The following is a 16537-nucleotide window of genomic DNA, read 5'->3' as shown; positions in this document are numbered from 1 at the left end:
AGAGTAAGGGTCCAGCCTCCACATCCAGAAGGTCAAAGACTACCAGTCAAAGAAACCCAGAGGCCATGGCATGACTTAGGGCCCAAAGACATCTGTCTATAGAGGTGATATTAGAGTAGGAAATCTGAGGAACATTTCCAGAACCCCTTCCCCTATGGAGTTTTCAAGCCCTAGCAGTGTAATAACTCTGGATCTTTGTTAAGATATGAAAAAGAAGCAAAATGAGTACAGGAGCCCAGATGAGTGCTAACAGATTCAGATTCCATGTATAACACTCAAAACAGGAGATAGAAAAGCAATCTAGAGAAATTTCTTGATTTGAGCTCTAGTTGTTTACTGGCTTTGTCCTCTATCCCTGGAGTTGACAAATAAGAGAAAACAAAGATTGTGGAGCAAGCGAGCGAGGGAACGTGCGTGCCTGCGTGCGTGTGTGCGTGAGTGTGCGCGTGTATGTGTGTCCTCCCTCATTGGCACTGATGAAGAGTCTCTGCTTGATTTAATTCTAGCCTGGCTGCTCTCAGCCTTCTTATTGACCTTGAACTTGACCTATAAAAACTGCAGACTCTCAGTACAAATTATTTTATCCACTCCAACATACCCTCACATTAAAATACTTGAACAAACGTAGTTTTTAACAGCTCAAGGCAGCTTCCTTAGGATGATGAGTTCAGCCCCCGTAAGTGCCTGGCTGGGAGAGCTGAAGGTTACTGAAAGTACTTACTGATTGTTCCAGCCAACACCTGTAGATAGACCCCTTTTCCAGTGTCTATGGGAAGATGGAAGTCAAATTTCAATAAGCACCAGTGGGCAAACCCAGATGAGTTTCCCATGGACCAACAACCTTTTTTTAAAAAAATTCCATTTCTTTGACTCTGTCTAAGCCCAAGCAATTTCCAATTCCTCTTCCCTCCTTCACTCTTCAGAATATCCAGTCACCTCTGCACAAATAGAAGCTGAGTTCAGTTCATCCTTGACCCTCTTCCCTATTGTAATAATTTATCACTGATTAAAATCTATTCTTATGACTTTAGTGTTTGTCTTTGGTAGCACTTTTTTGAAATATATACTTGATATCCTGGCAGATGTGATTTCTGAGTCTGATGTGGCACATTGTAGCGTGACTGTCCCCAGGAACAGGTCAGCAGACAAGAAAAGGATAAAAACTGACCAAGTAGCGGTTGGGGAAAGTATGACTCAGATGAAGGCATTAGGGAAAACATGCTCTAAAGAAAGACTATTATAAACATAGCAAACATTTTGGATCCTCAGTTAGACACTGTGAAGAAATATTCTTCGTGGTAAGGATATTTAAATGGAGAACTGTTCTGGTTCTGCAAACTTACTTTCCTGCGTTCTCTCTGTTTTGCTCAAAAGTATACTGTTTTCTAAGCTTTTAATGTGTTTCTACCTATAAAATAAAATAACTTTAATGAAAATTAGTCTCATGAGTTTCTATGCTGATGAAAATGTTAATGTAAGAAAATGTATTCTTTGATTTAGGAATATGACTTCATTCATACAATTGGAATTTTTCTGTTTATTCTTCAGCCACATTCTGTCCTTTAACATTTGTTTCTTTGACAGTTATACAGTCAGCTGTATAATTTAATCATATGCTTTAATGTCCAGAAAGAAAACTTAGGTTAAAACAATCAAATAAAACAGACAGTTGAGATACTCAATACATTTACTTAGATCCATTCACTTAGCATCAATGCATAATACATTGCAAAAACAAGCATATATCAAATTTCAAATGGATGGTCTTAATTGGGTTCAATAATTGGGTAAATGGGCAAACAATTTTCATTGCATATGCTTTGGGGCATGCATTTTATTCTTATTGATCTGCTTTATTGAGTTAACATATTAATTATTTGTTTTGCTAAGAGCAGGGATGATATTGCAGAAAGGAGCAGTGGTGAAGAATATGCCTCGCTGTTGCACAGAACACATGGGGAAAGTCATGACACCAAATAGCTAACTTCCAGAGATACCTAAGTGGCACATCTTGGGACATGTGGGTAAAGTATAATGTTTATTAATCTAAAAATGAGAAAATATTATAAAAATAGAAGAAATAGAAAACCCCAGACAAGTTAAAATACAGAAAAAATTTAAGCAAAGTTATTTGAATCAGGCAATATTTACTGTATCAAATAGTAGTCTTACTAGCTAGATATAAAGTAATCTAAACTCAGGACACTAACCATGTCAAAAGGCAGCAGGCACCCTGACCACCCCAGAATCCTTTGCCAGGGTTAGTGTTCTCTGATACATACTTAGACACTCCCTGGTTACAAGAGTACTTGTTTGTTATTGATATTATAAAAATAACCATTCTTTAAATGATTACACATAGTAAATGAAATTAGAACTATACGTAAGGGTTTGAATAATTGCAATTTCCTTAAAGACCACTTGCAATCTCTGCCTGTTTCACAGACCTGTAGGAGAGAAACAAAACAAAGCAAAATGTGCTTAATGAAATGTATATAGTGTAGCATAATAAAATATATATAAACTTTATCCACTCGTGTATTGATGAACAATTAGGTTGTTTTCATGGCTTGTCTATTGTAAATAATGCTGTAATGAACATGGGGGTGCGTAAGCTTTTTGAGACATTTTGTTTGTAACCATTCAGACAATAATGTGTATGTGTTATATATAACAAAAATAAATTATATTTAATTTATTGACTCACTTTTTTGTGTAAAAATATTGTAAAAAATTTTCCACATCAGAATATATATATAGATGTAGCTAGCTAGATATATCAAGTTATTATCAGTATAAATATAGGTATATATTCAGTTAATATATATCTCATCCTTCATAATAGATGCCTCATATTCTATTATATAGACTGCTATAAATTTTTAATCTTCTTTAGTTGATCATTAGGTTATTTTTTCATTTTTACATGTTTTTCATACTTTATCATAAAATGGTTCCCATGTTTTATTATAAAACATGTGCAATGAACATAATATTCTGATAACTACACAGTGGTGCATTGCACAAATTATTTTAGGTGATTTATTAATAAGAATTATTGGGTCAGTGAGCAATTAGAGCAAAACAAAATTGAATGAGCTGTGAAAGGAGGCAGCATACTTCTTATTTCATGTAGGCTAGATGACCATTTGGTAGAAGTTTCACAGAGAAACGACCAGCATTATACTGGAAGAGAATCAGATGGTTCCAAACTTCTTTCTAATTTTCATATACTGTGACTCTGAGGGCTAAGGATAAATTCAACCTTTGCTTCTCTCTGTGACATGCTTGAGAGAAGATTCTCCAAAATGTTCATCATTATATAACCAGTTCATAGACTAGCTGCATGTCCATGATTCTGAACTTGGTCCATGATTCTGAGATGCTGTCTCTCCAGGTGATATTTAATGGTGCCATGGACTGCATGGTCTGCACAGCAGGGGAATACATTTTAATCTCACATATACTTAAAAGTGATTTTCCTGCCAAGAAGAAGGGGTTCAAAATCCCCCTCATACCTTCTTGGTGCATACGGACTCAGTGAGGAACCTGAGATCCACAGAACATCACAACAAGAAGGGACCGTTATGCAGAGTACTTGGAGGAAAGTCTTTTTCCTCATTGTGGGTCCTAGACTATGTATTCTAAACAACCTAAACTTTGTGCAGTTACAGTATAGTTCCCATAGTTACCTGGCATTGATATTAAGTGCCCTGAGCAAACATACCAGAGTAGACCAGAGTGGGACAAGAAGAACACGGAACACAAAGAAGAAGGTCAGTAGAACCTGTACAATGAAAGAAAAAGAGATAATATGCTGGACCAGAAAACAGAGCTATTAAACATATTCCCTAGTGGTTTAACCAAGTTTGAGTGAAGATAAATTGAAACTAATATTAAAACTACATTTATAATATATAGTGAGCTGCAATTACATATCTTAACAGTTCAATAGTGAGTATAGTTTCAGAATTCAGTCATTTTCAGTGTAAACTTTTGTTGATTTTTAAATAAAACCTAGGGCAAAATGCTCCTCTGGATAGTGTCATCAATACATATTCAGGCTGCAGGAAGCTATTACCTAAATCAAAATCATAGTTCTTATGTTCAGCATAGTTAGGCAGGGAAGTAATTTCTACAGCCTGTTACCTTTACACAGCTTATTCAGGACTGGATGGATACATGTCACAGTATTGTGATACTAAAATATTTGTAATTTCATGTCATAATCACAAAGTTTTTATGAGATTTACATGATGTAGTGCATGCACATACTTACACACTATATCTATAACATTGCATGCTAAATGTAATTCTTCTGAACGCATCCCTGAGGCAGGAAAGCAATGCTTAGTGGGACAAGTTTAAAAACATGAGGGAATAAAACAGCATATAAGCAGATGAAATAAAGGAATCAATATGTACCAAAGATATTCAAGGCTCTTAAAAGTTCTACAATAATGAAAATTATTTAGCCTGATATTTATCAAAGTGATTTGATAATAGATTTTTATGCAACTCACTATTAAAAATTCTGTAGAAACCTATTGTAGGTACTGCTTCAACTAAAGGCATATCAATGCAACTGTTACTTTATATAATTCAGCAGCAAAATAGAAAAAAAATGGGTTTTGTATTCAGATAGATCTGATTTCAAATTCTGTCCCCCCCTTTTCTTGTATGGGTGACATTGAGCCAGTTAGCATTGCTCATGATCCTCCACCAAAGATGGTTATCAGGAAAGTGCCTCTGGGAGTATCATTAAGGATTGTCCATCTGAATGTTTTACAATATTCACATTTAGATAAATAGGAACTACAAAGAACATTTGGATGGAAGGTGGTGATTGTATATGGAAAGTGAGTGTTTTATTTCACAAAGCTAGAGAGCTTGGTACATTTTTAGAATCCTTATGCATGGAAGGGTTTGGGAACAAAATAATGCTGCATTCACCTTTGGGTATGCTTTACCAGCCAAAGATATTAAAGGTGCTCATAAGACACCAGTTGAGTCAATGCTCTATAATAGTGGTTCTCAAATTTTAAGGGTATCAGAATCACCTGGGGAGCTTTTTAAAACATTGCCATGGCTCCACTATCAGAGTTTCTGACTTAAGTAAATGTTGGGTGGAGCCCGAGGAAATTGCATTTCTTACAAGTTTCCAAGAAATGCTGATGCCAATGTTGCTGGTTTATGGACCACACTTTGAGTACCAATGTTCTATGTAGCAGGGACTTTAGATGATGGATGAAGCCAGCTGTGGCCTGGTGTACTTGGAGAAATAAAAGTAATGAAGTGTCCAGATACCAAAATAAATGGAAGTGGAGGTTTAATAGGAAATGGAGAATCTTAAGGGTAGGAGTTTGGGGACAGAGAGTAGATTTTAGCCACCTAAAATTTTAGATTTGGATGCTATTTCACATTTGACAAGAAAAAAAGATACATTGCCATAGGAGACCACTAAATTTGAGTGGGCCAAGGAATGATAACAGTAAGACATTGGATAAGTCACCCGATTGATAGTTAAAATTTCATATTCAATAATTAGATCTGTGGTGGAAAAGAAAACAATGAACCACATGTATGCGCCTCATATGAAAGAACAAAAAAGATTGGTAGGATAATAGTGATAGGATAATAGTGATGAGGAAAGATACCAGACAGTAGGACAAATGGCATAAGCCTAAAAAAAATTTAGAAAAAAAGAGAATTTCAAGTAGAATGTAATGCTTCCCCATGTGTGGGCACCATATCAAGACACATGGTAACTGAAAGAAGGAACAACTTCCCTGTTGAAAGCTAACAGGCTTTCAACATACCTACACACTATATTTTCTATACTATACTAAAGATACTATAGTATCTTCTAGAAGATACTATAGCAGTATCTTCTAGAAGAATCCATTTCAAATAAGGCCAAAAAAAAGAGAGAGAGGTAGAGAGAAAGGTATGGAGTGTGTTCTTTGAATAGCATTAAAAGACAATCGGTTTGCAATTCAAATTCCAGTTGCACAGGATACAGTGGAAAGTTCTGGGAAATATATCCATGGAATACAAAATTGAGATGATTTTATTTTGATGGGAGGAGTTGTGCGAGGCAGAGTGGCCAACAGTAACACTAGTAAAAGATAGAAGTAACTAATCTTAAGTTTCTCAAACTGAACTGTGGCATAACATTGTTCTTGCACGGCAGTGGCCTGAGATGTCCAGCTTTATGTGGTTTCCGCCTGTGAAGTAGGACTAAATACAAGGAGATAGCCTGTTTTTTCCCATGCTTGTGGGAATGTAAGGAATGAAGCAGCTTTGTGGGATGGGGGGAGAACAAGCAAGCAAGAGAGGAGCTATAAATTCTAGAAATAAACATAATTTGTTTACAAATTAGAATGCTCTTCTTCTGAAGTGCTGCAGGTACAGGTTAATTCAGTGAAAAACAGCAACCCAAGTCACCTGAAGCAATGCATTACAAACACATGTATAGAAATTGATGTAAATACTGCATTAAAGACCAAGTTCATTGCAACTCTGAACTATCATTACCACAGAAGGGACAGCATGGTGGACGTTTGAAATGTCATTGAACATATCGTGTTTGGTCATGTGTACCGGTAAACCATTTATTACACAAATTTGTCCATGTTTCTAATCATGGCCTCCCTGAATAATCAGAAGGTGTAGTCTCAAGCTTGAATCATTCATTCAATTCCTTCAGTAAATATTATTAAGTAAATAAATAGTGAATGTATATCTATTAAATAAATGTATGTTAAACACTTACAAGTAAAATACAAATATTTTTACCTAACCCAATAGGTTAATTTTTGGAGTTAAATATGTGAAAGCAATTTATAAATTACAAAGTCTATATAACTAGTGGAAACTTTCTGAAAATTATTTTGAATGTTAACAAATGGATAACCCTTTTTGTCCTACTATGAAGGAGAAAATCGCATAGAATTTATGTTTAAGAATATTAAGAAAAACTGTTTTTGGTCTGAAGAATGTTTAATTATACTAAAGTTGATACAGAGTTTTTGGATATTTAGTCAACATTTCAAAACAAGTCATTTTGAAGAAATTTGGCAGCATGCTTTGAACAGTTGTTCTATTTTAAATAGCTTACTGTAAGATTGAAAACATGCTTAATGTAATTACTAAATGTTATTTATTTTATTCTGTCTAAATTTTAATTTTTATGTTTATCACATATGCCTCCCTTAATTTTCTGGATGACTTTGCCTGTAGATAATAATTTGGCACAGAGTGTAAATATAACTAAATCAAGTTGAAGTTATATTAAAAGCAGATTTCCTACCCAAATGTATAACTGCTTGTTTCTTTATATGTCATTTTTCCTTATTTTCATGTTTCATAGTATTTTTTTATGATACAAACTCTCTCAGTTCTCAGTGAAATAATTCCTCTATTGATACTATTTTTATACATACTTTCTTTCTACCTTTCCTCTTCTTTCAGCTTCTAGGGAGAGAATGACATCTCACAGTACAACATATGACCTTAAATTAAGTTAGAATGTAAATTGCACTTATTAATTGTGTATCTTTGAGAAAGGATATTTAATAAATCTGAGATTGTAAATTCAGACTACTATCACTCACACATTAAGTTGCCACAGGGATAAAAGGAGGTGCTGCAATAATTGAGTAAATGTCATCCCTCTTTCATTTCCTCCTCTTTTAAGGATGTATGTGTTTCTCTATAACCTTAAAATGTCAATTACTCATAATAGGCATTAAGAAGAAATGGAATGCTATAACTCTAAATATATCCCCCAAATTGACTTTGTAGTTCTATTTTATAGTAGGCGATGGGACAATTTTTCGAATTTATTATTAAATTAGTACCTATTAGAATACAGGCTAATTCTTTCAATGAGGAAGATTTATGAGGCCATATTTTTGAAGATCTGTGCTTAGAACATTGATTTTTTCCCCCCACTAAGTTGAGAAAAGTAAGACAAGTCTGAAGTAGGGTAGAAAGGAGAATGGTATAAATAACAAGGTAGGTTGGGATCAGTGATGGTGTGCCTGCAGCTGCCCCAACTAGCAATCATGAGATGAATGCATACAGCCTGGAATAATATGTGAGAGCCTTTCATGGGATGACAATGCCACTCATGAGCCCGCCCAAGGGAGAGGCTGCTCTTTTTGCCCCAAATTAGGACTATATTCCTTCTCTCCTCTAAAGTGCCAAGGTATATTACAGGCCACAAGTTGAATGCAAAAGCCATAGAATAATTAAGAAAATGAGCTGTGGCTTCCTTCACAAATGAAAAGATAAAATCACTCCTAGTTAATAAGTAAAAGGCAGAAAGTATTTGGCAGAGAATGTTGAAGGCGGGCATTCTCCTTCATTCCCATGTAGTAATTGTACCTCTGATAATTAAAATCCGGGAATTGAGCAAACACAATGAACATGAATGTGAGCCATTTCTCTGCAGCATACTCGTCTGAGGACCACAGGGAAGAAGCAGGAACTTGGATGAGTCTCCTGACTCCCAGTTTTTCCCACTCCATAATATCTTCTAGAAAAAGGAAATTAGCCTCACACTGACATAATTAAAAGACACGTGTGTGCTCGTGAAAAAAGTGAGTCCATTAGTTAATTGTGGTGAGAACCTAACAAGTGTCTGGGAACAAATTCTCTGCAGAGGTGAGAACACAACATCATTAATAATGTGAGTAAAGGTAAGTAAAAGTCTAATAAGGAGTGAGAGACAGAAGCCCTTATGGGATAGAAAATAAACTAAATATTGTCATTAACTTTTTTGCATAAATAGAAACCATTTTACATGTTATATGCTAAACCAAATAGTAAGAGCTTAGAATTACCTAATATTTACCAAGCACATAGTAAGTATCTGACACTATGTTTGGCACAAATTAAAGCAATAAAAAGTAAATCTTTTTTATTACTCTATAAAAACAAAATGCAATACCCTGAGAATGTGCTAATTCTGCCCAAATTTGTAGAAATATTTTGAAGTGAGCAATTGATAATCCAGGAATGGTTGCATAAATCATCCAGATAAAGCATCCCACTAAAAGCATATAAAATATTTTTAAAAGCATGCATGAAGCCATCAGAGACCTTTCAAAACAATAAAGTATCAAATGGCCAATATACAGAAGAATAAGAAGATAAACAGAAATAAGCATGGAGTTTGGGGACATGCTTCTTCAAAAGATACCTGTCAGTTACAGAAGAAAATCCTGAGAGACTGACAACCAAAAGAAGGATTGCAAAAATTCCGCAGGGGGTGGGACAAAACCTGGAGCTCCAGTGTTACTGAGGAAGGTGACCCAGATAAACTCCCTAGGTTTGGGGTTGCTGCTACAAAGAGCCACACTGCAGGGGTGGAGTGAGGACATGGAAATATGCCAGCCCTCTCAATGAATAAATTCCAACTTAAAACCTTCTCAATTTTTTGTTGAAGTTCAAATAATCTAGGATGGGCTAGTATTATCCCAAATACTTCTTTTAGAAGCAAAGCAAAATCTTCTCTGGAAAAAGTTGACATCATCCTAGACTTCAAATTATCTTCGTAATTTGTCATATACTATTTCAATACTTAATTTTAAAAAAGCAGGCAGACATGGTGACAAGACTAGGCGATCAAAAATTAAAAGAATATAACAGGGAATAGAAACAGACACACAAGGTGTTAGATGATAAACACCATAAAATAATAATATTTTTGGAAGGATATGGAAGCTTTCAGCAACGCAACAACCAACTCTTCTTCATGAAGGTCTCTCTAGTGCCATGTTCCTAATACTGACACAATGTGATGTTTCTCTCCTTTGGCATCTGTAGCATTCTGTTTACCTCTTAAGAAACAGTATGCCCCATGCTACATATGCTTATGCAATTCTCTGTAATTTAACAAAGAGTTCAATCATATCCTATTTTTTCATCTTTAATGCCATAGAGCTCAACACATTGCAGCTTCTCATTGTAAGCAGGCTGATTTTTCTAGATCCATAAATATGACTATTCTAAGGAAATAATCTGACCTATGGGTCATATGAAACTTATTGGAGAATCTTAACTAAATTCCTAGTTTCAGATAAAAATGTCCAGGTCTGCTTAACTTGTGAAGGTGAAGCAGGTCAATGTTGCAAGACAAGCCTGGGAAATCATGGAATGATTTGGCTGGTGTGAACATGCTCAAATTCTCACAGTGACTGACAATCTACAGAACAAGTCCACAGAGAACAAACATGCTTTCCCTGGGGCTAGCCAATACATTGTTCTCGTTTGTAAAAGATATATCGCATCTACTATAAGGCTGTCTTGTAAGCTAAATCCATCCAAGTTAAAGAATAAACTAGGTTTTCCTTCAGTCTGTGTTCATTATTTTACTTTGTAGTGTTAGTCACACCTGCAGCAAATTATAATATTTCAAGATAAACAAATATTTGTAAAAGTAATAAAAACATGTGCTATTCATTCACACATTTGATTTTTTTAAATAACAAAGATTGGACCATGAATCTCCTATTTTTTATTTTAAAGAATGCCATACAATACTCTAATCCAAAGAACTTTGCACTACAAAAGAACAGTTTGGCTCTCTTGTTGTTTAAACAAGGCCTTCTCTGATACCTGTTATGAAAATTTCTGACAACTATTGCATGTGACAAGGAAGTTTTAATAAACAAAGCAAGTAGTCTGAAGCATGCAACCTTATATATTGCTGAGCAAAACCTAGCACTTTTTCCCAAAACACTTAATAATAGTTTGGTTTGTGAGATTATGTCTTAAATGTCATTAAATGCTACCATTTAAATTTTTTCTAGGAGCTTAGAAATCAATTGAACCATTCATAATATCAGAATTTCACCACAGACATGGGGATACATTTCAAAGTAAGAATGTCACATGAATAATTCAGAGCCATTTGGCCTCTAGAAATTGCAAAAATATATTTATAACCAAAAATATTCTCCAAAATCAGTTTTATAAACTGAAATTGCAATTTTGACATTAAAGTGTTTTGCTCCTAACATAATTAATAGTACTTATTAACTCACTTTTCCTATTTATTGATTAAAGATAAATCCTTAAATATTTATAATTATAATAGCTACTACCTGGTGTCAGTTCAGATGACCTGAATTTTTTAGGCAAAACCTTAGAATTTTCTAAGTATTCAGAGAAGATTGAATGTGCAAAGTGAGATCAAAAACTACCAAAATTTCTTTGCCTTCATTATAATTTGCCAGAAGTTTTTGTCTTTTTTACTTTAAGATCCCATCTTTCTAGTTATCCTTGTGGTATCTGTTTTGTATTACTATTATGGTTTTATTCTTTCTTGTTCCAGTGTGTGGATATTTTTTTCTACAAATACATGTGTTATGCAGGATAAACCAGTTGACGTTGAAAAAACGTTACCTTAGTTCTGTCTCACTTATCTCCTGAAGTATGTAGACCCTGTTTCTGATGCCACACCTAATGCTGTTAATATCCCAAGAGTTACAAGTCTCATGGAGCCCTGACACCTATCTGACTTAATTATCTATTAAGTTATTGTGGTCTTTATGCTTTCTACAGTTCACTACTTTCCAACATACCCTCTACCCCTTCATTTGATAGAGTGTCAGTGCCTTTTGCCTATTAAGACAATCAGCTGTGGTATAACACCACTGCCTCAAGCATGGCTCAAATAGAGATCTTGGAAGACTGCCTAGAAAGGAATAACCTGATGTTCAGTTAAAGAGAACAAAGGTTTTTCTTCAAGGTCAAAAGCCTGGCCATGTCCTGGGTGGGTAGTAGAAACTTATAGCCTCACTACTGCCTGAAGCACTTTGGCTCTCAAGAGTCACAGCATAGACTTTGTCACCCGGATAAGGGGAATGAAGGGAGGCCATGAGTGAAGGATGAAGCAATGGGGATAAACATCACTAGTCTCAAAAGAAGAACCTTGATTCTAGTCCACCCTTGGGTACTAGCTAGATGACATGAACAAGCCTGCAACTGCTTGGAGCCCCAGTTTCCTCTTCACTAAATGGAGAGAATTAATATTTAAAGGATTGATTAGATTAACACTCCTTAAAATCCCAAAACGCTCATTCTTCCAGCAGTTAATAGGCATTCTGCAAATTGTAGGTATTTCAAAAATAGGGTTAATAAGCATTCTTTAAAAATAAATTAAAAAATAATAAAAGTAAATAAAAACAAAGCAAAACAAACCCTGGGTTAAACACAGTCAAGCAGATCTTGTTGCTACAGGACTATTCAGTGATTTTAGTATGTAAATATTTTAGAAAATATTATATAGCATTTCTTCAAGCCAACAAAGGAGAACATTTTTCCTGTTTTAAGCCATGATGTTGATTACACCTCATCTGTTCATTTAAAATTGTAGAACTTCCTTGCTCTTTTTGAAAAGTTGTTATATCAGTGGTAGGTTTTACGATTGAGAGTCTCTCATATATAATATGCAAAAGTTCCCAAAACTTATTTTACTATAAAGTTGTTTTTGGTCACTTTCATGAAACTAGGACTCAAAGAAGCAGACATTGTCTGGTTCTGTACCTCACTACAAATATACTATACTATCACTCCTCAAACAAAGAGGAAACTAGGATAATGAAATCAAGAAAAATAGGAAAGGAGAAGCATTTGTGGAATTGGGTGTCGGGATCTCCAAAAGTCTGTTCCTCTCTAAAAGCAATGAGAACACTAGCAAAAATCACCAAAATCAACTTTTTCAGAATGCTGGAAATTAACCAAAAACTTGCAGCAATTCATAGAACATTTATTAAAGAAAAGCAGCTTATTAAAGAATATGAACAGTAAGTTGTGTGCAGTTTTAACTTGCTCAATATCAGTAGCTGTGCAGTAGCTTTGAAAATGAGCAGCCGACAATAGCTGTAGTTATGAAGAAGCAGCCTACCATGTATTAGGGTAGAGCAGTGCCAAGTTCCCTCAAATATCTCATATCTAGAGAATTGACCAAAATGGAAACTGCCTGAAAAATCCTTACTTGAATATTGTTTTCATTTGACCTGAATTAAAGTTCACATGGTGAGAAACCCTGTCTCTATGAATTAGTCAAAACTAATAAGGTGCCCTGGCTGGTGTGGTCCAGTGGATTGAGCGCCAACCTGGGAATCAAAGGGTTGCTGGTTTGATTCCCAGTTGGGGCACATGCCTGGGCTGCAGGCCAGATCCCCAGTTGGGGGTTCATGAGAGGCAACCGCACATTGATGTTTCTCTCCCTCTATTTCTCTAAAAATAAATTTAAAATCTTTAAAAAATACTAATCAGTGTCAATAGTTTTACATAGCAGTTACGTGAGGCAGTTATACCAGCTGAAGCAAACAAGTTTACCAAAAAAAAAAAAAAAATTTAAAAAGAAATTCTGGTAAATGAGATGTTCATAAAAGGATTTCAAAAGCTCTGATATATTTCTGGAGACCTAGAAGGCCACATAGATGCAGTGTTATGCATCTAATCAGGAAGGACCTGATAAGCCTATATCTCTCAGGTCTGGTTGACCCAATGGCTCTGTGTAACATCGTTGTAAACTGCCGGAGTGTTCATGGAGTGTTCAAAACCTTGCCCAGTCTTTAGCTAACTACCAAGCTACTAAGCAGAGACTTCAGTGACTGCATATAATAAAAAATATAGACTTTACAGACTGCTTCAGGAAAGTCACTAAATAAAAAGTAGCAACAAAAATAACAAGAACAAACAGCCTCAGAAATAAACTGAGCCAGGGGAGGTGGGATGGTCTAATTTCCAGAGCTCTCAAATTATATTATATTAAATGTTCAGATTTAAACAAACAGAAAAGTGACAAGCTTTATAAATCATAATATCATACATGCTGAAGAACATAAAGTATGACCCATAAAAAGGAAAGAAAAAGCATCCAATTGACACTCTCCCTGAGGAAGTTTAGATGACAGACTTACTAATATACAAAGACTTTTAATCATCTACTATAAATATAGTCAAAGAACTAAAAGAAATCATATCAAATAAAATTTTTAAAAGCATAGGAATGAACTCCTACCAAATGAGACTATCAATAAAACATACAAAATATTAAGGGGAAAAATAGAAATTCTGTAATTAAAATGCAAAATTTACTAGAGGATCTCAAAATCTGATTTGAGCCAGTGTAAGAAAGAATCAAAGAACTTTAAGTCAGCTGAAATCCAGTGGTAGGAACTTCTGAGGAATCTCTTTAAAAAAAATGTATAATAATAAGCAGTTCCTCAGAGAACTTTGGAGATGCTATCAAGTGTACCAAAACATATAAAGACACAGTCCCAAAAGGAGAGGTAAGATACAAAGGGGCAGAAAGAATATTTAAAGAAATAATGACTGAAAACTTCACACATTTGATGAAAACATTAATCTACATGTCCAAGAAGCTCAAGAAACTTCAATAATATAAACAAAGATATCCACACCTACATATCACTTTACTACAAGACACAGACCAAGAAAAAGTCTTAAAAGCAGGGAGAAAATAAAAAAAAAGAAACAACATCACAGAGGTTCCTCAGCAATATTAGATGCTGAATTATTTTCAGAAACTATAAAGGCCAGAAGTCATTGGAATAACATATTCATTGAACATAAGCTAGAATTAATGACTTGCTTCCAGAGAAATGTATAGAAAGGTGGGTTAAAAGTAACTTTACAATGGACAAACTAGAAAACACTATCCAAACTTAACTTAGAGATTCATTGAATTTTTATTCCAGTAATTCTCAGTCTCTAGAATAAGCAAAGATGACATGAGGAGTTCAATAGAAATGCAGTATTCAGAGCCCCATGCCCAAAGATTCTGATTCAGTAAGTCTAGAGTAGAGTCTAAAATTATGAGTATTAAATAAGTACCTCAGTAGATCCACGTATCTGTGATTTGCGTTTCACAGTGACTTTGGACCATAATTTGAGAGATTAAAACAACCATACCCTACAGAATTTTTTAAACTTGTGGTTTATACTTTAGTGTTAAAAGTAAAGTATTCTCAATTAAGGATTTTACTTATCTTGTTTATAATAAAGATGTTCAAAGCTTCCTATTTAATTATTTAAGACAACCTTCCTTAAAAGGTGCTCTTTAATAAAACTTATTTGATCTATGTCTTATTTTAAAATGATGCAATAAAAAATATGCATCACTACAAAGATCCTGCAATTATTTGGAAACTTTCTGCCTGAAATTATTTGGAAACTTTCTGCCATGATAATCTTGCCTTGAGAAATTAGAAAATTCCACAAAATTATCTAGGTATAATTTATAGGAAGCTGAATTAAGAAAATGGTGTTAATGGTGGAATGGTGAATCTTGTCCTTTTCCTCACCATAAATTTCTAATAAATGAGCCTCTAGACTCTAAATCAGATGCTGGGTTCACATAGATTTGTCATTTATTCCTCATCACTGAAAAAATGAAGAAATAAATGATCTATATATATTTGGCCAGCTGTTCCACAAACTACATGCATTGAATACAAGTATCAATGCAGATGCCATTACTTCTATGGCACTGCCCTATACTATCCCAGGCCCTTAATATTGGATGCCACTTTTTTTTAATTTCTTTTTCTTTTTTTTCCTTTCTTTATTTATTTTTAAATACATTTGTCTCTGCCTCCCCGCCTGGATGCCACTCTTGAAAAGTATTTGCATGTCAGTGCTATGAGCTTAGGTACAATGCTGGGTTGCATTCCATTTTCAGATGGCTCCTATTACTACCTAATTATGTTTAAACCTGGATATTATTTCAAATGATTTCACATTGTAAAGGGTCACCTCCAAGTGAAAATTGCTGAAATAAAAAGGCTTTGGTTCTAGGTCTATGTTTAGGAGAGTTCAAGAATGGCCTTCTTTGAGTCATAGACCATATGGCAAAATCCTAGGCCAAACTGTAAAATTTTATTAAAATTTTAATAAAACTGTAAATAATTTTTATAATTATTCAGTCATAATTATTATTTATTTTGTTTTAAATTTCCAACTGTGCTAATAAACAAGTTATAGAGTTCCAAAGAGCTATAAGTACTTCATCATTCATTCATTCTTTTTATATTTATTGAGGTATTATTATGTACCTCAATAAGATAAAGAAAACATTCCTCTCAAAGAATTTGCACCCTAGTGGAACAGGACATGATTACAAATTATTATTAAAATCTCGTGAAAGTATATGCAGAAAGGTAGTATGGTTAGATGACAAGGGTTAAAGCAAGTTCTGGGGATTTTTATCTCTGTTGTATTATTAAGCTATTTTCCAGACTTCAATGCTGATTGGAGACATATGGATTTGAGGGAAAAAAGTTTAAATTTGAACTTGGATTAAATATACTAGTGTGATTAATTCTCTTCTTGCTTTTAAGTTTTAGTATATTATAAGTTATAGCACATTCATAGAATAACACACTGTGCATCTTGTAAGGATATTGTTTACCTGTTAAGTGTTGCTCACTTTGGGCACCTGTGTGTTAAATAGAACAGTCAAGAGTAAAACCCACTCATGTATTGTCTTTAT

At 34.5% G+C, this 16537-nt stretch overlaps 1 protein-coding gene across 1 annotated transcript in view; it reads right to left on the bottom strand.

The window, feature by feature from the left end:
- Window positions 1-2339: 2339 nt before the first annotated feature.
- CUNH8orf34 (chromosome unknown C8orf34 homolog) overlaps window positions 2340-16537 on the bottom strand; it is a 307155-nt gene continuing 292957 nt past the window's right edge. Inside the window, 2 exon segments of the mRNA XM_054590132.1 lie at window positions 2340-2447; window positions 3728-3787. Coding sequence (XP_054446107.1) covers window positions 2440-2447; window positions 3728-3787 — 68 coding nt within the window. The 3' untranslated portion in view covers window positions 2340-2439.

Source organism: Pteronotus mesoamericanus, unplaced genomic scaffold (genome assembly GCF_021234165.1).
Source record: "Pteronotus mesoamericanus isolate MK-2021 breed Mesoamerican mustached bat unplaced genomic scaffold, CSHL_Meso_final scaffold_174, whole genome shotgun sequence".
Classification (NCBI taxonomy): Eukaryota; Metazoa; Chordata; class Mammalia; order Chiroptera; family Mormoopidae; genus Pteronotus; species Pteronotus mesoamericanus.
This window is presented reverse-complemented; position numbering and strand designations above follow the sequence as displayed.